The sequence below is a fragment of the Anser anser genome, assembly GCF_964211835.1.
Source record: "Anser anser genome assembly, chromosome: 4".
Classification (NCBI taxonomy): domain Eukaryota; kingdom Metazoa; phylum Chordata; class Aves; order Anseriformes; family Anatidae; genus Anser; species Anser anser.
In genome coordinates this window covers 23,976,039-23,998,352 of record NC_139724.1, presented here as the reverse complement: position 1 = coordinate 23,998,352, position 22,314 = coordinate 23,976,039, and the positions used below count along the sequence as shown (strand labels likewise).

The 22,314-nt window shown below is 33.6% G+C and overlaps 1 protein-coding gene across 2 annotated transcripts in view; it reads left to right on the top strand.

The window, feature by feature from the left end:
* NEIL3 (nei like DNA glycosylase 3) overlaps positions 1 to 22,314 on the top strand; it is a 52,216-nt gene that overhangs the window by 27,068 nt on the left and 2,834 nt on the right. For both annotated transcript variants that reach the window (XM_083835342.1, XM_083835341.1), the window contains exons 4-8: positions 10,765 to 10,978; positions 12,839 to 12,913; positions 15,478 to 15,644; positions 18,502 to 18,671; positions 20,853 to 21,255. In XM_083835342.1, coding sequence (XP_083691468.1) covers positions 10,765 to 10,978; positions 12,839 to 12,913; positions 15,478 to 15,644; positions 18,502 to 18,671; positions 20,853 to 21,255 — 1,029 coding nt within the window. The remainder of the gene's footprint in view (positions 1 to 10,764; positions 10,979 to 12,838; positions 12,914 to 15,477; positions 15,645 to 18,501; positions 18,672 to 20,852; positions 21,256 to 22,314) is intronic.

Sequence of the window (22,314 nt, the reverse complement as noted above, 5' to 3'; positions counted from 1 at the left end):
TTTCTTCTTATCTTCTTCTTCTTATCTATCTTCTTCTTCTTATCTATCTTCTTCTTCTTCTTCTTCTTATCTATCTTTCTTCTTATCTATCTATCTTCTTCTTCTTATCTATCTTTCTTCTTCTTCTTCTTCTTCTCTTATCTATCTTCTTTCTCTCTTCTTTTCTTCTTCTTCTTCTTCTTCTTCTTATCTACCTTCTTCTTCTTCTTCTTCTTCTTATCTATCTACCTTCACCTTCTTCTTCTTCTTCTTCTTCTTATCTATCTACCTTTCTTCTTCTTCTTATCTATCTTCTTCTTCTTCTTCTTATCTATCTTCTTCTTCTTCTTCTTATCTATCTTCTTCTTCTTCTTCTTATCTATCTATCTTCTTCTTCTTCTTCTTATCTATCTATCTTCTTCTTCTTCTTCTTATCTATCTATCTTCTTCTTCTTCTTCTTATCTATCTATCTTCTTCTTCTTCTTCTTATCTATCTATCTTCTTCTTCTTCTTCTTATCTATCTATCTTCTTCTTCTTCTTCTTATCTATCTATCTTCTTCTTCTTCTTCTTCTTATCTATCTTCTTCTTCTTCTTATCTATCTTCTTCTTCTTCTTATCTATCTTCTTCTTCTTCTTATCTATCTTCTTCTTCTTCTTATCTATCTTCTTCTTCTTCTTATCTATCTTCTTCTTCTTCTATCTATCTTCTTCTTCTTCTTCTTCTTATCTATCTTCTTCTTCTTCTTATCTATCTATCTTCTTCTTATCTATCTATCTTCTTCTTCTTCTTCTTCTTCTCTTCTTCTTCTTCTTCTTCTTCTTCTTATCTATCTATCTTCTTCTTCTTCTTCTTCTTATCTATCTATCTTCTTCTTCTTCTTCTTCTTCCTTCTTATCTATCTTCTTCTTCTTCTTCTTATCTATCTATCTTCTTCTTATCTATCTATCTTCTTCTTCTTCTTCTTCTTCTTCTTATCTATCTATCTTCTTCTTCTTATCTATCTATCTTCTTCTTCTTATCTATCTATCTTCTTCTTCTTATCTATCTATCTTCTTCTCTATCTATCTATCTTCTTCTTCTTCTTATCTATCTATCTTCTTCTTCTTCTTCTTCTTCTTATCTATCTATCTTCTTCTTCTTCTTATCTATCTATCTTCTTCTTCTTCTTATCTATCTATCTTCTTCTTCTTCTTCTTCTTCTTCTTCTTCTTATCTATCTATCTTCTTCTTCTTCTTATCTATCTATCTTCTTCTTCTTCTTATCTATCTATCCTCTTCTTCTTCTTCTTCTTCTTATCTATCTATCTTCTTCTTCTTCTTATCTATCTATCTTCTTCTTCTTCTTCTTCTTCTTATCTATCTATCTTCTTCTTCTCTTCTTCTTCTTCTTATCTATCTATCTTCTTCTTCTTCTTCTTCTTCTTCTTATCTATCTATCTTCTTCTTCTTCTTCTTCTTCTTCTCTATCTATCTTTCTTCTTCTTCTTCTTCTTCTATCTATCTTCTTCTTCTTCTTCTTCTTCTTATCTATCTATCTTCTTCTTCTTCTTCTTTCTTCTTCTTCTTCTATCTATCTTCTTCTTCTTCTTCTTCTTCTTATCTATCTATCTATCTTCTTCTTCTTCTTCTTCTTCTTATCTATCTTTCTTCTTCTTCTTCTTCTTCTTATCTATCTATCTATCTTCTTCTTCTTCTTCTTCTTATCTATCTATCTATCTTCTTCTTCTTCTTCTTATCTATCTATCTTCTTCTTCTTCTTCTTCTCTTATCTATCTATCTTCTTCTTCTTCTTCTTCTTATCTATCTATCTTCTTCTTCTTCTTCTTCTTCTTATCTATCTTCTTCTTCTTCTTCTTCTTCTTATCTATCTATCTTCTTCTTCTTCTTATCTATCTATCTATCTTCTTCTTCTTCTTCTTCTTCTTATCTATCTATCTTCTTCTTCTTCTTCTATCTATCTATCTCTTCTTCTTCTTCTTCTTCTTCTTCTTATCTATCTATCTTCTTCTTCTTCTTCTTATCTATCTATCTTCTTCTTCTTCTTCTTATCTATCTATCTTCTCTTCTTCTTCTTCTTATCTATCTTCTTCTTCTTCTTCTTCTTCTTCTTATCTATCTATCTTCTTCTTCTTCTTCTTCTTATCTATCTATCTTCTTCTTCTTCTTCTTCTTCTTCTTCTATCTATCTATCTTCTTCTTCTTCTTCTTCTTCTTCTTCTCATCTATCTATCTTCTTCTTCTTCTTCTTCTCATCTATCTATCTCTTCTTCTTCTTCTTCTTCTTCTTCTCATCTATCTATCTTCTTCTTCTTCTTCTTCTTCTCATCTATCTATCTTCTTCTTCTTCTTCTTCTCTCATCTATCTATCTTCTTCTTCTTCTTCTTCTTCTTCTTCTCTTCTTCTTCTCCTTTTCTTCTTCTTCTTTCTTCTTTTTCTCTTCTCTTTTCTTCTTCCTCTTCTTTTCTTCTTCTTCTTTCTTCTTCTTCTTCTTCTTCTCTATCTATCTATCTATCTATCTTCTTCTTCTTCTTCTCTATCTATCTATCTATCTATCTTCTTCTTCTTCTTCTCTATCTATCTATCTATCTATCTTCTTCTTCTTCTTCTCTATCTATCTATCTATCTATCTTCTTCTTCTTCTTCTCTATCTATCTATCTATCTATCTTCTTCTTCTTCTTCTCTATCTATCTATCTATCTATCTTCTTCTTCTTCTTCTCTATCTATCTATCTATCTATCTTCTTCTTCTTCTTCTCTATCTATCTATCTATCTATCTTCTTCTTCTTCTCTATCTATCTATCTATCTATCTTCTTCTTCTCTTCTCTATCTATCTATCTATCTTCTTCTTCTTCTTCTTCTCTATCTATCTATCTATCTATCTTCTTCTTCTTCTTCTCTATCTATCTATCTATCTATCTTCTTCTTCTTCTTCTCTATCTATCTATCTATCTATCTTCTTCTTCTTCTTCTCTATCTATCTATCTATCTATCTTCTTCTTCTTCTTCTCTATCTATCTATCTATCTTCTTCTTCTTCTTCTCTATCTATCTATCTATCTATCTTCTTCTTCTTCTTCTCTATCTATCTATCTATCTATCTTCTTCTTCTTCTTCTCTATCTATCTATCTATCTATCTTCTTCTTCTTCTTCTCTATCTATCTATCTATCTATCTTCTTCTTCTTCTTCTCTATCTATCTATCTATCTATCTTCTTCTTCTTCTTCTCTATCTATCTATCTATCTATCTTCTTCTTCTTCTCTATCTATCTATCTATCTATCTATCTTCTTCTTCTTCTTCTCTATCTATCTATCTATCTATCTTCTTCTTCTTCTTCTCTATCTATCTATCTATCTATCTATCTTCTTCTTCTTCTTCTCTATCTATCTATCTATCTATCTATCTTCTTCTTCTTCTTCTCTATCTATCTATCTATCTATCTATCTTCTTCTTCTTCTTCTCTATCTATCTATCTATCTATCTATCTTCTTCTTCTTCTTCTCTATCTATCTATCTATCTATCTATCTTCTTCTTCTTCTTCTCTATCTATCTATCTATCTATCTATCTTCTTCTTCTTCTTCTCTCTATCTATCTATCTATCTATCTTCTTCTTCTTCTTCTCTATCTATCTATCTATCTATCTTCTTCTTCTTCTCTATCTATCTATCTATCTATCTTCTTCTTCTTCTTCTCTATCTATCTATCTATCTATCTATCTTCTTCTTCTTCTTCTCTATCTATCTATCTATCTATCTTCTTCTTCTTCTCTCTCTATCTATCTATCTATCTATCTTCTTCTTCTTCTTCTCTATCTATCTATCTATCTATCTTCTTCTTCTTCTTCTTCTCTATCTATCTATCTATCTATCTTCTTCTTCTTCTTCTCTATCTATCTATCTATCTATCTTCTTCTTCTTCTCTTCTCTATCTATCTATCTATCTATCTTCTTCTTCTTCTTCTTCTCTATCTATCTATCTATCTATCTTCTTCTTCTTCTTCTTCTCTATCTATCTATCTATCTATCTTCTTCTTCTTCTTCTCTATCTATCTATCTATCTATCTTCTTCTTCTTCTTCTTCTCTATCTATCTATCTATCTATCTTCTTCTTCTTCTTCTTCTTCTCTATCTATCTATCTATCTATCTTCTTCTTCTTCTTCTCTATCTATCTATCTATCTATCTTCTTCTTCTTCTTCTTCTCTATCTATCTATCTATCTATCTTCTTCTTCTTCTTCTTCTCTATCTATCTATCTATCTATCTTCTTCTTCTTCTTCTTCTCTATCTATCTATCTATCTTCTTCTTCTTCTTCTTCTTCTCTATCTATCTATCTTCTTCTTCTTCTTCTTCTCTATCTATCTATCTTCTTCTTCTTCTTCTTCTTCTTCTCTATCTATCTATCTTCTTCTTCTTCTTCTTCTCTATCTATCTATCTATCTTCTTCTTCTTCTTCTTCTTCTCTATCTATCTATCTTCTTCTTCTTCTTCTTCTTCTTCTCTATCTATCTATCTATCTTCTTCTTCTTCTTCTCTTCTCTATCTATCTATCTATCTATCTTCTTCTTCTTCTTCTTCTCTATCTATCTATCTATCTATCTTCTTCTTCTTCTTCTTCTCTATCTATCTATCTATCTATCTTCTTCTTCTTCTTCTTCTCTATCTATCTATCTATCTTCTTCTTCTTCTTCTTCTCTATCTATCTATCTATCTATCTTCTTCTTCTTCTTCTTCTCTATCTATCTATCTATCTATCTTCTTCTTCTTCTTCTTCTCTATCTATCTATCTTCTTCTTCTTCTTCTTCTTCTTCTCTATCTATCTATCTTCTTCTTCTTCTTCTTCTTCTTCTCTATCTATCTATCTTCTTCTTCTTCTTCTTCTTCTCTATCTATCTATCTTCTTCTTCTTCTTCTTCTTCTCTATCTATCTATCTTCTTCTTCTTCTTCTTCTTCTTCTCTATCTATCTATCTTCTTCTTCTTCTTCTTCTTCTCTCTATCTATCTATCTATCTTCTTCTTCTTCTTCTTCTTCTCTATCTATCTATCTTCTTCTTCTTCTTCTTCTTCTCTATCTATCTATCTTCTTCTTCTTCTTCTTCTTCTCTATCTATCTATCTATCTTCTTCTCTTCTTCTCTATCTATCTATCTATCTATCTTCTTCTTCTTCTTCTCTATCTATCTATCTATCTTCTTCTTCTTCTTCTCTATCTATCTATCTATCTATCTTCTTCTTCTTCTCTATCTATCTATCTATCTATCTTCTTCTTCTTCTTCTCTATCTATCTATCTATCTATCTTCTTCTTCTTCTTCTCTATCTATCTATCTATCTATCTTCTTCTTCTTCTCTATCTATCTATCTATCTATCTTCTTCTTCTTCTTCTCTATCTATCTATCTATCTATCTTCTTCTTCTTCTCTATCTATCTATCTATCTATCTTCTTCTTCTTCTTCTCTATCTATCTATCTATCTTCTTCTTCTTCTCTCTATCTATCTATCTTCTTCTTCTTCTTCTCTCTATCTATCTATCTATCTTCTTCTTCTTCTTCTTCTCTATCTATCTATCTATCTTCTTCTCTTCTTCTTCTCTATCTATCTATCTATCTTCTTCTTCTTCTTCTCTCTCTATCTATCTATCTTCTTCTTCTTCTCTTCTATCTATCTATCTATCTATCTTCTTCTTCTTCTCTATCTATCTATCTATCTATCTATCTTCTTCTTCTTCTTCTCTATCTATCTATCTATCTATCTATCTTCTTCTTCTTCTTCTCTATCTATCTATCTATCTATCTTCTTCTTCTTCTTCTCTATCTATCTATCTATCTACTATCTTCTTCTTCTTCTTCTCTATCTATCTATCTATCTATCTATCTTCTTCTTCTTCTTCTCTATCTATCTATCTATCTATCTATCTTCTTCTTCTTCTTCTCTATCTATCTATCTATCTATCTTCTTCTCTTCTTCTTCTCTATCTATCTATCTATCTATCTTCTTCTTCTTCTTCTCTATCTATCTATCTATCTATCTTCTTCTTCTTCTTCTCTATCTATCTATCTATCTATCTTCTTCTTCTTCTTCTCTATCTATCTATCTATCTATCTTCTTCTTCTTCTTCTTCTCTATCTATCTATCTATCTATCTTCTTCTTCTTCTTCTTCTCTATCTATCTATCTATCTATCTTCTTCTTCTTCTTCTTCTCTATCTATCTATCTATCTATCTTCTTCTTCTCTTCTTCTCTATCTATCTATCTATCTATCTTCTTCTTCTTCTTCTTCTCTATCTATCTATCTATCTATCTTCTTCTTCTTCTTCTTCTCTATCTATCTATCTATCTATCTTCTTCTTCTTCTTCTCTATCTATCTATCTATCTATCTTCTTCTTCTCTTCTTCTTCTTCTCTATCTATCTATCTATCTATCTTCTTCTTCTTCTTCTTCTCTATCTATCTATCTATCTTCTTCTTCTTCTTCTTCTTCTCTATCTATCTATCTATCTATCTTCTTCTTCTTCTTCTTCTCTATCTATCTATCTATCTATCTTCTTCTTCTTCTTCTTCTCTATCTATCTATCTATCTTCTTCTTCTTCTTCTTCTTCTCTATCTATCTATCTATCTTCTTCTTCTTCTTCTTCTCTATCTATCTATCTTCTTCTTCTTCTTCTTCTTCTCTATCTATCTATCTTCTTCTTCTTCTTCTTCTTCTTCTCTATCTATCTATCTATCTTCTTCTTCTTCTTCTTCTTCTCTATCTATCTATCTATCTTCTTCTTCTTCTTCTTCTTCTCTATCTATCTATCTATCTATCTTCTTCTTCTTCTTCTTCTCTATCTATCTATCTATCTATCTTCTTCTTCTTCTTCTTCTCTATCTATCTATCTATCTATCTTCTTCTTCTTCTTCTTCTCTATCTATCTATCTATCTTCTTCTTCTTCTTCTTCTCTATCTATCTATCTATCTATCTTCTTCTTCTTCTTCTTCTCTATCTATCTATCTATCTATCCTTCTTCTTCTTCTTCTTCTCTATCTATCTATCTTCTTCTTCTTCTTCTTCTTCTTCTCTATCTATCTATCTTCTTCTTCTTCTTCTTCTTCTTCTCTATCTATCTATCTTCTTCTTCTTCTTCTTCTTCTCTATCTATCTATCTTCTTCTTCTTCTTCTTCTTCTTCTCTATCTATCTATCTTCTTCTTCTTCTTCTTCTTCTCTATCTATCTATCTATCTTCTTCTTCTTCTTCTTCTTCTCTATCTATCTATCTTCTTCTTCTTCTTCTTCTTCTCTCTATCTATCTATCTTCTTCTTCTTCTTCTTCTTCTCTATCTATCTATCTTCTTCTTCTTCTTCTTCTTCTCTATCTATCTATCTATCTTCTTCTTCTTCTCTATCTATCTATCTATCTATCTTCTTCTTCTTCTCTATCTATCTATCTATCTATCTATCTTCTTCTTCTTCTCTATCTATCTATCTATCTATCTTCTTCTTCTTCTTCTCTATCTATCTATCTATCTATCTTCTTCTTCTTCTTCTCTATCTATCTATCTATCTTCTTCTTCTTCTTCTTCTCTATCTATCTATCTATCATCTTCTTCTTCTTCTTCTCTATCTATCTATCTATCTTCTTCTTCTTCTCTATCTATCTATCTATCTATCTTCTTCTTCTTCTTCTCTATCTATCTATCTATCTATCTTCTTCTTCTTCTTCTCTATCTATCTATCTATCTTCTTCTTCTTCTTCTCTATCTATCTATCTTCTTCTTCTTCTTCTCTCTATCTATCTATCTATCTTCTTCTTCTTCTTCTTCTCTATCTATCTATCTATCTTCTTCTTCTTCTTCTTCTCTATCTATCTATCTATCTTCTTCTTCTTCTTCTTCTCTATCTATCTATCTTCTTCTTCTTCTTCTTCTTCTCTATCTATCTATCTTCTTCTTCTTCTTCTTCTTCTCTATCTATCTATTCTTCTTCTTCTTCTTCTCTATCTATCTATCTTCTTCTTCTTCTTCTTCTTCTCTATCTATCTATCTTCTTCTTCTTCTTCTTCTTCTCTATCTATCTATCTTCTTCTTCTTCTTCTTCTTCTCTATCTATCTATCTTCTTCTTCTTCTTCTTCTTCTCTATCTATCTATCTTCTTCTTCTTCTTCTTCTTCTCTATCTATCTATCTTCTTCTTCTTCTTCTTCTTCTCTATCTATCTATCTTCTTCTTCTTCTTCTTCTTCTCTATCTATCTATCTTCTTCTTCTTCTTCTTCTTCTCTATCTATCTATCTTCTTCTTCTTCTTCTTCTTCTCTATCTATCTATCTTCTTCTTCTTCTTCTTCTTCTTCTCTATCTATCTATCTTCTTCTTCTTCTTCTTCTTCTTCTCTATCTATCTATCTTCTTCTTCTTCTTCTTCTTCTTCTCTATCTATCTATCTTCTTCTTCTTCTTCTTCTTCTTCTCTATCTATCTATCTTCTTCTTCTTCTTCTTCTTCTCTATCTATCTATCTTCTTCTTCTTCTTCTTCTCTATCTATCTTCTTCTTCTTCTTCTTCTTCTCTATCTATCTATCTTCTTCTTCTTCTTCTTCTTCTCTATCTATCTATCTTCTTCTTCTTCTTCTTCTCTATCTATCTATCTTCTTCTTCTTCTTCTTCTTCTTCTCTATCTATCTATCTTCTTCTTCTTCTTCTTCTCTATCTATCTATCTTCTTCTTCTTCTTCTTCTTCTTGTTATCTATCTATCTATCTTCTTCTTCTTCTTCTTCTTGTTATCTATCTATCTATCTTCTTCTTCTTCTTCTTCTTCTTCTTCTTGTTATCTATCTATCTATCTTCTTCTTCTTGTTATCTATCTATCTATCTTCTTCTTCTTCTTCTTCTTCTTCTTCTTCTTCTTCTTGTTATCTATCTATCTATCTTCTTCTTCTTCTTCTTCTTCTTCTTCTTCTTCTTCTTGTTATCTATCTATCTATCTTCTTCTTCTTCTTCTTCTTCTTCTTCTTCTTCTTGTTATCTATCTATCTATCTTCTTCTTCTTCTTCTTCTTCTTCTTCTTCTTCTTCTTCTTGTTATCTATCTATCTATCTTCTTCTTCTTCTTCTTGTTATCTATCTATCTATCTTCTTCTTCTTCTTCTTGTTATCTATCTATCTATCTTCTTCTTCTTCTTCTTCTTCTTCTTCTTCTTGTTATCTATCTATCTATCTTCTTCTTCTTCTTCTTGTTATCTATCTATCTATCTTCTTCTTCTTCTTCTTGTTATCTATCTATCTATCTTCTTCTTCTTCTTCTTGTTATCTATCTATCTATCTTCTTCTTCTTCTTCTTGTTATCTATCTATCTATCTTCTTCTTCTTCTTCTTGTTATCTATCTATCTATCTTCTTCTTCTTCTTCTTGTTATCTATCTATCTATCTTCTTCTTCTTCTTCTTGTTATCTATCTATCTATCTTCTTCTTCTTCTTCTTGTTATCTATCTATCTATCTTCTTCTTCTTCTTCTTGTTATCTATCTATCTATCTTCTTCTTCTTCTTCTTGTTATCTATCTATCTATCTTCTTCTTCTTCTTCTTGTTATCTATCTATCTATCTTCTTCTTCTTCTTCTTGTTATCTATCTATCTATCTTCTTCTTCTTCTTCTTGTTATCTATCTATCTATCTTCTTCTTCTTCTTCTTGTTATCTATCTATCTATCTTCTTCTTCTTCTTCTTGTTATCTATCTATCTATCTTCTTCTTCTTCTTCTTGTTATCTATCTATCTATCTTCTTCTTCTTCTTCTTGTTATCTATCTATCTATCTTCTTCTTCTTCTTCTTGTTATCTATCTATCTATCTTCTTCTTCTTCTTCTTGTTATCTATCTATCTATCTTCTTCTTCTTCTTCTTGTTATCTATCTATCTATCTTCTTCTTCTTCTTCTTGTTATCTATCTATCTATCTTCTTCTTCTTCTTCTTGTTATCTATCTATCTATCTTCTTCTTCTTCTTCTTGTTATCTATCTATCTATCTTCTTCTTCTTCTTCTTGTTATCTATCTATCTATCTTCTTCTTCTTCTTCTTGTTATCTATCTATCTATCTTCTTCTTCTTCTTCTTGTTATCTATCTATCTATCTTCTTCTTCTTCTTCTTGTTATCTATCTATCTATCTATCTTCTTCTTCTTCTTCTTGTTATCTATCTATCTATCTTCTTCTTCTTCTTCTTGTTATCTATCTATCTATCTTCTTCTTCTTCTTCTTGTTATCTATCTATCTATCTTCTTCTTCTTCTTCTTGTTATCTATCTATCTATCTTCTTCTTCTTCTTCTTGTTATCTATCTATCTATCTTCTTCTTCTTCTTCTTGTTATCTATCTATCTATCTTCTTCTTCTTCTTCTTGTTATCTATCTATCTTCTTCTTCTTCTTATCTATCTATCTTCTTCTTCTTCTTCTTCTTCTTATCTATCTATCTTCTTCTTCTTCTTCTTCTTCTTATCTATCTATCTTCTTCTTATCTATCTATCTTCTTCTTATCTATCTATCTTCTTCTTATCTATCTATCTTCTTCTTATCTATCTATCTTCTTCTTCTTCTTCTTCTTCTCCTTCTTCTTATCTATCTATCTTCTTCTTCTTCTCCTTCTTCTTATCTATCTATCTTCGTCGTCGGTCGGTCGGTCGTCGTCGTCCGTCCGTCTGTCTGTCTGTCGTCGTCGTCTCCTCCTTCGTCCGTCTGTCTGTCTGTCTTCTCTATCTATCTTCTTATATATAATATATATATTATATATAAGTTTATTTTTCTCTTCCAGAAATGCAGCAGAGAGTGAGCAGAAAGTGAGAATGATGGAAAGCTTGGATGTCTGCTCTCCGAAGTTTAGCTTATTAAGAGCAGAAAGTGAGATTAAGCAGCAGAAAACCCGCATGTTGTGTGATGTGTTACTGGATCAAACAGTATTACCTGGAGTGGGAAATATCATAAAAAATGAAGCACTGTTTGACAGCGGTCTTCATCCAGCTGTTAAAGTAGGTGGACTGTACCAAGATTGTTCTTAATGACACCCAAGTATTAGGAATGTAAATACACATTTATATAATGTTTTGTCATCTTATTTTCCTTTGTTTTCTCACCTATCATTTCTTAAGTTATTCCAAGGCACTGAAATTCCAGTTTTATCATTATAACTGGAGATACTTGTCATGTCTTTCCTTCAAACCTGTTGCAGTTGCTCCTGTCTCCTAAGTTGGACATACTTGTTGAAGCCATGCCTTCAGTCCTACAGCTTGAAACTTCTTTTCTAGGGAGTTCATTTAACTTTCAAATACTGACCTTGTCTGGCATCATGTTGTGCTTCCTTTCAATTGACAGCCCATAAATAAAGTGAAGAATGCTCAGGTGTACTTTGCTCATTTACTACCCAAAATAGTATGTGGTATAGTTGTTTGTCTCCTCCACTTACTTTCCTGCTAGCTGGCATAGTGTGCTTTTCTGCCATTGTTTACCATACTTTTTTGGTAAAAATCCTCAAACATGCATGTTGAAAACAAGTCTGATGTTAGCAAAACAGACAGATTATATAGAATGTAAAGGAAAGCAGGTGAAAATAGTGAGAGTTTCGTTATATGTAATATTTCTTAAAGTTCTTCATAGGATCAGTCTAGATTTTATTCTTTCCTAGAGCTGTATGATGACATCCATGGATATGATGACTATCCATTTGAAGTGAGTGGATATTCATCTAGGTCTGAGGAGGCTCATTGGTGCATTCTCAGCTGTTTATAAGTTCTGATATTTAAGTATTCCTATAAAAATGAGTCTTGGGTCTTGATTTCTCAAATCAAGATGTTACTCAAAAATTGCATAGATTCTACATTTGATTCATCTGAATTAAAATTTTACATCAATAGGAGCTGCAGCTTACTTGTGTATCCAATAGTCAAGAATAACAGGATAGGAATCTCACTTTTGTTGTTGAACATACTAATTAAAACAAGAAATGAACCATGGAACTGTCCTCCTTAACCTTACTGATGCTTGATTTCTGTGGAATATGAATGCAAGTTCTACTGAAACTATGGAGGCATCTGTTAATCAAGTTTCTCTAGCATATCTTGTTTCCAACCCATTTTTAATAACATCTGGAAGGTTATCTAGTCCAGTGTCTTTCTTAAAGCATGACCAACTTTTGAGGTAAATCAGATTGCTTAGGGTCTTATCCAGAAGAGTTTAAAAATAAAAATAAAAATGCATCAGGTGACATTTCAAAGCCCCTCTGGACAAACTGTTTCAGTGCTTAATTCATCCTTAGATACTAATCAAAGTGCATTAGTATGTATCTGCAATTTGAGATGGCACAGGAAATTAAAATGTGACTTAAAAATTGAGTTCATAACAGAAATATGGTTGATACATCTCTTTAGCTGTGATGCCTCGGTCTCCAGCATTCTTCCTGAAGATCTCTCACAAGGAAGAGTTTCTGATGATAGGTAGGTTTTATAAAATCCACAGGGAAATTAAAAGGTAATTAAGAGTGTTTAACTCCATATGATTCCTGTGATCAGGAACTATTAGGTCAATAAAAGATCAACCACTGAAATTTTTAGTCAATGTTTTGCATGGTTGAGGCAAAGTACATTGTTTGCTATTCACAGAATGAGTTTATATAGTGTAGAATGTGACTAATATTTTACTGTTTTTTTTTCAATATATATATATTAAAATTATATAAATTATGTATGTATAAAATGTGAAGTCAAAGAAGTCGTCATAATAGGATGCAATGCAATTCCACATCAACCGAAGGTGTTTGGAGTGCCTGTTGTTATACATCTTTCTACTATTGTCATTTAACAATATTGTGAAAATCATGCCTGTCTCATTTACAGGTTTGCCAACTGACAGATGAGCAGATACATCACTTGGTGAAAATGACACATGACTTTACTCTGCTTTTTTATAAGGTATGGACACCCATTCCTGAGAAACCTCCAAAACTTGACTCCAGCATGTCAACTGTATTTGATCATCTAGTGGAAACTGTAAAAAGATGCAACAAGTGTTTCAGTGAATAGGAGTGTTGTTTTAAATGTTCTTTATTAATTGCAGATTGTCAAATGATGAAAGGTAGAGTCTCTAGACTGTAAGAATGTGCAGAATGTTGGCCCAGTTGCAGCAAGAAGACATACGTGTTGCCAGAGGGCCAGTTCATCACAGTTTTGCTTTACATGGGCTGTAACGTCGCTCTGAGCATGTCAGAATTGATGTAGGTTAAGCATGTGCTTTTAAGGTGAGATAAGGTCACTCTTCAAACTGGGAGCTAGAGGTCACCCCAGGGAAGTATGAAGATAATTCAGTTCATGCAGCTTCTTTTATGAAACTTGAAAGTATATCTATTTGAGTAAATAGGTTGTGAATTCTAACTATTTTTTCCTCTAGCTGAAGCAACCTTTTTTGGCAGCTGAAGTGAAATAAACTCAAGGTTTTCCCTACTGCCGTAACTCTTCAACAGGATTTCATTTCTTCCCCTGTAAACCCTATAATTTCTGGTTGCTCTTTATCTTTCCGAAAGAGAGAAGTGGACCTAAATCTTGCATGTATTTTTTTTGTTTTGTTTCTTTTTTTTCTTTAAGCTGCATGCACAGAATTGAACAGCAACTGTGTAATGATTGTTTCTCATATTTTTCATGAAAGGCAAGGAGCTAGTGTTGACAGAAACTTGTTTTTTGGTAGACTAAGAGGAAAGCACTTAACATAATACAGTCTTTCAATCGTAGAGGTTAAAAATGTAGTTTGTTTAATAGTCTACCTAAATTTCTGCTTTCCCCCAACACACTGAAGAGTAGTGTTTAGTCTGTTGGCTAGGGAAATCTTTTCATTTTCCATTCTTGACTGGTAAGGAGACAAGCAAACAGGTTGGCATCTACTTATAATACTAGAAGACTTGAATGTGTCACAGGATTTTAGACTGACAATAAACAAACAATTTGAACTTTTTGTAGCTCAGTCTACCTATCTTATACTTTGATAACCTGTATCTACCAACTATTCACCAGTCAAGTGCTTTTAAAGGGTGAGATAATCCCCCAAAGCCTCTTAAAGATAAAAGCATAATGAAAATAGGTTAATAAGAATAGTAGTGCTTGATCATTTTTTGTATAATGTTCTTATACTGTAATTGTTGTAGTAATCATACCATGTTATTATATGTGTTAACACCTTACAGATAAAAAGATCTTGGGATCTTGTTCTTGTAATAAGCTGTTGCTTATGTCTGTTTTTCAAATAACAAATGGGATGAAACTACTAATAAGAAACTAACGTAAATGTTAAGGAGAAATCTACAAAAAAGCAAACTGCTTGTGAATATTCATGCCATACATCCATAATTCCTTCTGATTGAACTACTGGATTGTATAGTCAAAAGCAGAAGCAGTTCTCATTCACTGAGACTGATCAATATGGGCACAGCAGAAGCAAATATGCTGTGCTCAGACACCTGTGTTTTGAGGAAGCTCCAAGAGTCTTTGTCTTATGGAGGGGGAGATACTGAACCCTGCCAGAGCTGGGCTGGTGTTGTTAGTCCAGTTGTGATTGTTTAAGCTGTGCTTGAGAATGTGCAGTTGTGGTGCAGAAACTCTTGTGGCTCTGCAGAGCCGGCTGCAGCTCTGCTGGGCTATTGTGTTTTTTTTGTTTGTTTGTTTGTTTGTTTTTCTGCCAGTTTTAGCAGGAGTATGTCTATGCTGACTCCACATGAATTGTCTCCTAAAATGTGCCTGTTCATCAGCCCTCTGGGAGCTCATTAGGTCATTGCCCTTTGGTCTTGTACTATACTGACTTTAATATGACTTTCTGCCAGATCCAGAGGCGCTTGCCACAGTGCCAAGCAGCTTTTCACAAGCGGTTTTGGTCACCAGTGTGACCAGTGCCAAGATGAAGCTGAGCACCTTTACTGGGCTCAAGCCGATTCCTACAGAATCTCTGGAATACATCTGTGTTGCACAGTTCTTCAGGTCAATCTGCCTTCCCAAAATCTAGATTGTAGTATCATCAGGACTGAGCTGGCTCTGTGGTAGGGATATTTTTGTTTCTTTTGTTTTTGTTTTTCTGTGCTGCATTGAATGGAGCTCATGAGCTCTCCAAAAACACTCCCGCAGGCGCCTGGTCAAAGAAGACTGGTGCTGAATCAGATTTAGCTGATCCATCTGAATTCAAGGGAACCCTAGCATATAACTGCCTATGCCATGCTACTACATTTTTTGTGATTTTTTTTTTCTGTCTATTATTCCAATATGTGGAAAATTCCAGATCCTGTTATGCCAGATTTAATGTCAATTATTTCCATAAAAGAAGATGAGATACAGGCAATCGCTGTTATGAGCTTGCCTTCAATATCTTTGTTTAGTCATTAAGTGATTGGTTTACATAGGTGCTTTTTTATTATTATTTTAGTTTCAGATGAACTGTAGAAAGGTTGTCATAATTTATGTTGGGTCTGTAACTTGGGTTTTAAATGTTCCATTTTCAGTGCCGCAAAACTGGATCTCCACTCTACAAACACTACAAAGTATACAGGTGCCGAAGTTGCGGTCAGTGCAATGGGAAAATCACTGTGTGTCGTTTAGGACAGAACAACAGGATGACTTACTTCTGCTCTCAATGTCAAAAGGCTGATCCCCAGCTTGTCAACGTTAGGTATGAGGTAACTTTATAACACTTAGGCATTGATGCCTCAAAGTGCTGTTATGGTAACAATGGATAGCAAATAAAATGGATGCATGCAAACCAATGTCCATTTTATATCTAAATTCACTTGTGTTTATGAAAGAAAAATGTTTTGGCCACTGTTATTTTTAAATGGTTAAATCCTTGATTAGAATACTTCTTTCAAAAGCCCCTTCTCTTATGAACTAGCTGGTGCTCTAATCAAATATGGAAATCATAAAAACAACTCAGAATACTCAAAATTACTCACTGCTTCTGGAGAAATTGCCCCCTGTTGTTGCTGTTATAATAGGCTTGGATATTTACACAGAAAAGAGTTGAATGGCTTAAGGAAGGTAGGAATTTTTGTGTCTCTTCCTTTTCATAGGAAGACCTCTTCAGTCCAGGAATATCTAGACAACTGTGCATCAATGCAGTTTTTTTTCTGGCTGTAGAGTTACACTGATGAAAACTAAAAAAGTAAATTCAAAGTGCAGCAAATACTGTAGAGCTTAGGACTTTTCTTCCTCATCAGTTTTGGAAAGCTTTTACTACATGTGTGCCACAGAGACTTTCAGTTCCACATAAATTGTGCTAGCAGCAGCCTTCTTCCTTTTATTTTAGAAAAGCACAAAATGTATTTGATGTCACAGAGGGGCAAAAGGTAAAAGTTTCAAAAGCACCTTGATTGCAGACTCTTCCACACCTAAGTTGTTCTTGAAAATGTTCATCTGAGGCCTCAGAATCTTGCCTTTTAATATTGAGCTCTGTCAATCTGATGTGAGACACTACTTCAATTTAAAAACTTTGTCTTCATTAGTGTGTGTGTGTGTATATGTATATATTTAGAAAAGATTTACAGAACACACAAAACTCTCTCTCTGCCACCCCCACTCTGTCTTCTTTCAAGATTCAGATGGTTGATGGGATTTTGCTTAGAGCTTGAAAATCATCTCTCAGTACAGATCAAACATTCAAAATTCCAGCTTGGAAGATAAATATTTCACATGCTGATAACCCCAATCTGCTGTCTTTTCTGAAAGTTTTAATGAGAAATCTTTTGCACAATGTTAGGAAGGTGGCAATGTTCCATTGAGTCAGATAACTAGAAAATGATGCAGGGGAAAAAATGTCTTTTTCTGTCCATGTTAGAACAAGTAGGGGTTTTCTGAAAACAAACAAACAATGGTGTACTTCAATCACAGATGTGGTAATGGTAGCTGTAAAATGAAAGATGTTTCTAATGCTGTCCTCATCCTAATGGTCAGATCACTGTTCTACTGCCCTGTTTTCTATTATGCAGTAACTATTACCACATAAAAGTACATTTAGCTTTCAGGTGGCTTATCTGCCATTCCAAGCTTTTCACCTTTGAAGGCTAGAAGCAGGCCCTGAGATCAAACTGACTTGCTACGGTTCATAAACAGTAGAATTTAACTCAGTTGTTCCTGGGTCAAGTCCAGTAGCTTTATGATTTTGCTCAACTGAGAAAATGAAGAAAGCACCCATTATAAGCTACTTCATCAAATTCAAATGTACCTTGAATATTTAAAATACACTGTTTTCCTATATTTCATCAAACCCAAAAAGGAGGAATGAGAATTGTACTGCAAAAAGAGACATACTGAATATATTCAGTCTGGTAATGCATTTTTGATAGCTCAGTAGTAGAAATGATTTAATTATGTAAAAATATCCATTTTTAATACTTCTAGTTCAGCTATTTTGTTATCTAGCCCCCCAGTATTTTGCTGAATGGTACTGTGTCTATTCTAACTTGACAGCACAGTATCTCTGGTATGTCAACGTTCTTATTAGCCTCCATATCTTTCCTGTTGTGGAAGAACTGTGGTAGATAGCAGATATCCATACCATTGAGAAAAACATACCGTAGAAATCTGGCCTGTTAAGGAGGGTGATGATTACAGAATAAATGGTAAGTCTAAGGAATGTCACAATTCACATAAATGTTACTGAACTGATAAGTTCGTGTTACGTTTAACATGCTAACAACGTTTGAATAGTATGACAAAATTAGTCCTTTGTAGCATGCAGTGACTGTGAAAGAGTAACTATGACTCTAAATAAATGTACCAACAGAGGGGTTTACAGGAAATTTACAGGAAAATAACTACAGATCAAGTTTATAGAAGTATTTGCAGTACAACTTTAGCTCATCAGTTACAGCAAGGATGTTTATAGACTCTGATGAGAAGAAAAGAGCACAAAAAAGAAAGAAAATTCTTAAATCTGAACAGGCTCTTAAGTGTTTAAAAAAGTAAATCACAAAATAGTGTCACAAAAGAAAGACTTTCTAACTTTAAGGTTTTCAATTTTGTTGACTGTTAACAATAACAAAGTGCCTTAACGGGTGCCATTTAAGCAAGAGCCAAAATGTTTGTTAGATAGTGTGGCTGTCTGTAGTTCAGCTTCTGAACAGTTCTTCATTCAGTAATGTATTTGTTAGTAAGCGTTCTGTACAAGGGATGGTGGGAGTGTACTGAAACAGTTGTCCTTTTTTGCCAAATTCTTGCTGCCCTACTTGAAAATGATAAGGAATTTGAGAGAGGCTGGACATTGTGCTTTAGTGTATCAGTTCATTACTAACTTTCTGTCCATATCAGATTGAATATTTTTATTTGTGTTACTTCTACAGCATTGGGAAAGATTTGCCCTTTAGGTAAAGAAAAAATCAAACACTTATCATGACATGCTGTCCAAGCTATGATAGGCAGGTATAACACTGTACTACTCATTCTCTAGCCCCATGCTTTCCTGCGCGTAGTGGTGTAAGGTAATTTGTAGAGGAAACGTCACAAAGGACTAACATCATTCTTCTGTTTCACAGCAAACTGCCAGCTAGAAATAGCCTAATTGGCTGGGCATATGGCAGGGGGTCATGTTCTAATGAACACGTAGCTCAGAAATGTGAAGAAGAGTGGACGTGTATGTGCTGTACCCTAATAAACAAGCCTTCTGCTGAAGTTTGTGATGCCTGTTTGACTTCAAGGCCTGAAGGTATTGAAAGGTTGTCTAGAGCCTGTACTGGGGAGTGGGGAGAAAGGAGGGTTTGTGGGTTTGGTGCAGATTTTCAAACTACAGAACTGTAGAAGTGCCTTAGTGTGAAATGTATTAATGTAACTTTAGCTAACTTAGTCAGATTTGGGGAAAATTTTACACAGACAATCATGGAAACTGTCTTGTCTTCAACCCTGAAAGCGTCTTGCCTTCCAGCTTTGTATGCAGGTGGCGATTCTATAGACAAGCCTCCAGGGTAATCCTTTGTTATTGCTGGGGCAAGGAGTGAGACAAAATACCACGCTTTAAACTCTTATTAAAATCATTAGAAGTTGGCAGTAGATGTCTGACAGAGAAATCATCAGGGGGCAGAAAAGTAATTATCATTCTTCCATGTGAACAAAAACAGTAGGGGACTATATACGTTGGTACCCTTTCCAAAGGAATGTTTTGGTTTCTCAGGGGCTAATTTTTTTTCCTCTGAGTACAGAGTAAGGATGATTCTGGACTTAACTGCATTTATTGTTTATACCCTGGAGCTTTAGTGCTACTCTCTAGACCTGTGGGTGGGCAGAAGCAGCTGTGAATGAGACCTAGAGGTCCTTGAGAGACCTTGAGGATGGAATGAGTAACATGTCAACTTCTGTCCAGATTTCTGTATGGGAATTTAGATACTAAGAAGCGATAAGAGGGGTAACGGACAGACTTTCTACCTGTTTTCTGTCTGAAGAGGAGCTCTGTATTCTTTCACTTCTTTAAGTATGTGCAATTACTGCAAGTAGGTCTGAATTTTGAAGATCTGTTGGATTTAGTGTAATACAGTTACAACAATTCCTTTTTTATTATTTATTTAGTAACTTATTTTTGCATTGCAGGAGTGGTATTTGAGACTTTTTAACACAGTTTTTCTTACCTCTCTTTCCAGACGTTGAGATTTCTCTACCTTTGATTTTTTTTTTTTGGCTTTTCTGTTGTTTCTAAAATTAGTTATTGTCAGTAGAAATGTCTGAATTTGAGGACAGAATTCGTGGTATGTAAAGTTTGCTGTTGGCCGTCCAGCCAAAATTATTCATTCTGTAGACAAAGATAACTATTTACCATTACATCTCAATTTCTTTGCTCCTTTGCTAAGTACAAGGCCAAACTCCTTTCTTAAACAGTCTGATTCACTGAAACCAATATGTTTCATTGTGTGCAGCAGTGGCAAAATAAAAAACGTTTGAACACAGGTAGTATTCACAGTAAATTCTAGGGATTATTACTTTGTTTCTGAATGAGAATGCCTTTGGTACTAGAGAGTGTGCCACCGTGTATACCTTATCTACCCATTTTTCTTCTGGTTAATTCCTTCTTGTTTGCATGGATGGAGGGAAGACGTACAGAGATGCTCCCTGGAGATGGTAGAAAAGAAAGTAGTCTATTCTTGAACACTGTGGCTTCACAGTTACTTAAAAAAGATTGCACACAGGAACTCCATGTTTTTCTTTTCACCCTTTTTGAGGAAAGATTACAGTAATATATTAACCCTAGTTTGTTTGATGATGATTGCCCATGGTGCAGGCTTCTGATTCAATGAAGAAACTTACTGTTCAGGTCAGGAAACAAATGCAAAATATATGTCTGAACTTCTTGCTTCTGAAGCCTCTTACAATGAGGGATCAAGAAGTTTGAATCCGCATTGTGTTTGGAAAGGATAGGAACTGTGAAAGCAGTAGAAAACCAAACATATTAATATTCCTTTTATGTCAATTTTAAAACAACACTTAAAAAGGGATGATGTATTGATGTTAGAGCTACCATACTTTGCAATCTCGCACTGGAATTATAAGGGTTTATTTTGAAAAATCTAAATATTTTAATTGCAGTGTCTGTGCTAAATTCCACTTTGTATAGTTAATTGTCTCATAGCTTTCATGTACAGATTACTCTTCACTTCTGATCCTATTCAGACAATAGTAATGTTACCTTGAAGTGTATGTTGTACATGACTCCCAAAGTACATGAGCTTTTGTAAGGAAAGAAATTTGGTTCTACAGCTAATCTATGACAGGTTTTGAGATGTTTCAAGATGGCATAGTAAACTTACTCTTTCATTCCCCATATGAGTTATAAGTACAGGTAATAAATATGATTTATTATTCTACACAGATGGCTTATAATTAATAACTTATTTTCCTCTAGTCCCAGAGACACAGAATGCTGGAGATTCTGCAGCCTTTAACATAAACCTCATGAAGTACCCTTGTAATGAATTTGGAAAACCAAGCACAGAAATAAAGATCAATAGGAGAGCTGCATTTGGAACTACAACTCTTGTCTTAACAGATTTTGGTAACAAAGTAGTTTTGAAAAATGACAACCAAATATCTGATGGATGCTCTGAGTGTGCTGGTCCAAAAAGCAATTGTGATCAGATCCACAATAATGTCTACCAGTCAGGAAGAAGCATGGACAAGCACAGCTCAACAAATGTAACTGATGTGGCTTCACCTTCCTATCAGGAACCATTCTCTCTGAAACCCATAAAGAAAAAGCAGAAAACTCATCATGTACCTTCTGTTCACCAATACGACGTAGCAAGTGGGTAGGTATTCTAAAATGTGAACAAGTCTTTTTATAATCCGATAAACTATCTTTATCCCTGAAGATTAATGGAACATTGTGTTGTAAGGTTCACACACTGTGGTCTTTGGATTTCTGCCAGAGGTAACTTACTTGTGAGTAACTAAAACTACTATGATTTCAAAAGCACTGAAAGACCTAGGCTGTTGTTGAAGTCCTGGTTTTGGCATCTGGCCAGTACTGCTGTTAATTAAACAGTTCATAGTTCAGATATTCCCATAGAACAAAATAGTTTAGCTCTAATAGGTAAACTAATACAGTTCTACCCAAGGAGTTGTCCAGTCACTGCTTGCCTTAGCACTGTAGTTGCTGTTTGCTTGGAGAGGTCTTGAAGCCCTTGTGAAAGATGACAAATATGTAAACTGATGTCCCTTTCTAAAGTACTTATTAGACAAGTGATTATCCTTTCTGTCTTGATTGTTAACTTGTTTCCCCTGTCTAAAAACAAGAATCTTTTTTGCTTTCATTATTTGCAAAAACAATTATACCCAGTATGTTTGTTAATTGCAACCTAAAATGAAATGGGTCTATGATGGAAAGGAAGACTACTAAAATGTGTAAGCTATCTAAAAGTTAAGTTAGAGGCACTGAAGACGAATTTGCTATCTCATTTAAAATGTGTGAATTCTCATACCATAAGGAAAGTAAGTGAATGATATATTCTAACTAAAGCTATTTGTCAGCTAGCAATTTTCAACGTTTTTCCATGATACAAGCTTCTGTTCAAGGTAGCTTGATGAACCTCCCATCTCTGTTTTTTTTTTTTTTAATGTTCCTCCCCATCCTATATATATAATTACTTCAACGCTTCACCCATCCCAAAATTTTAGCTACACACCCCTATTCAGGCACATTCTCACATTTCTCTTAACTAGGGAACCCATTAGGATTGTCAAGGAAAACTTGGGCAGACATACACAGCTGCAATGGGAGTAAATGGTAGATGTCACTTGTGGTTGTAAATAATGCAGGGTGAATGTGAAAGATATTCATGTTATGCTACAAAATTATTGGTCATGTG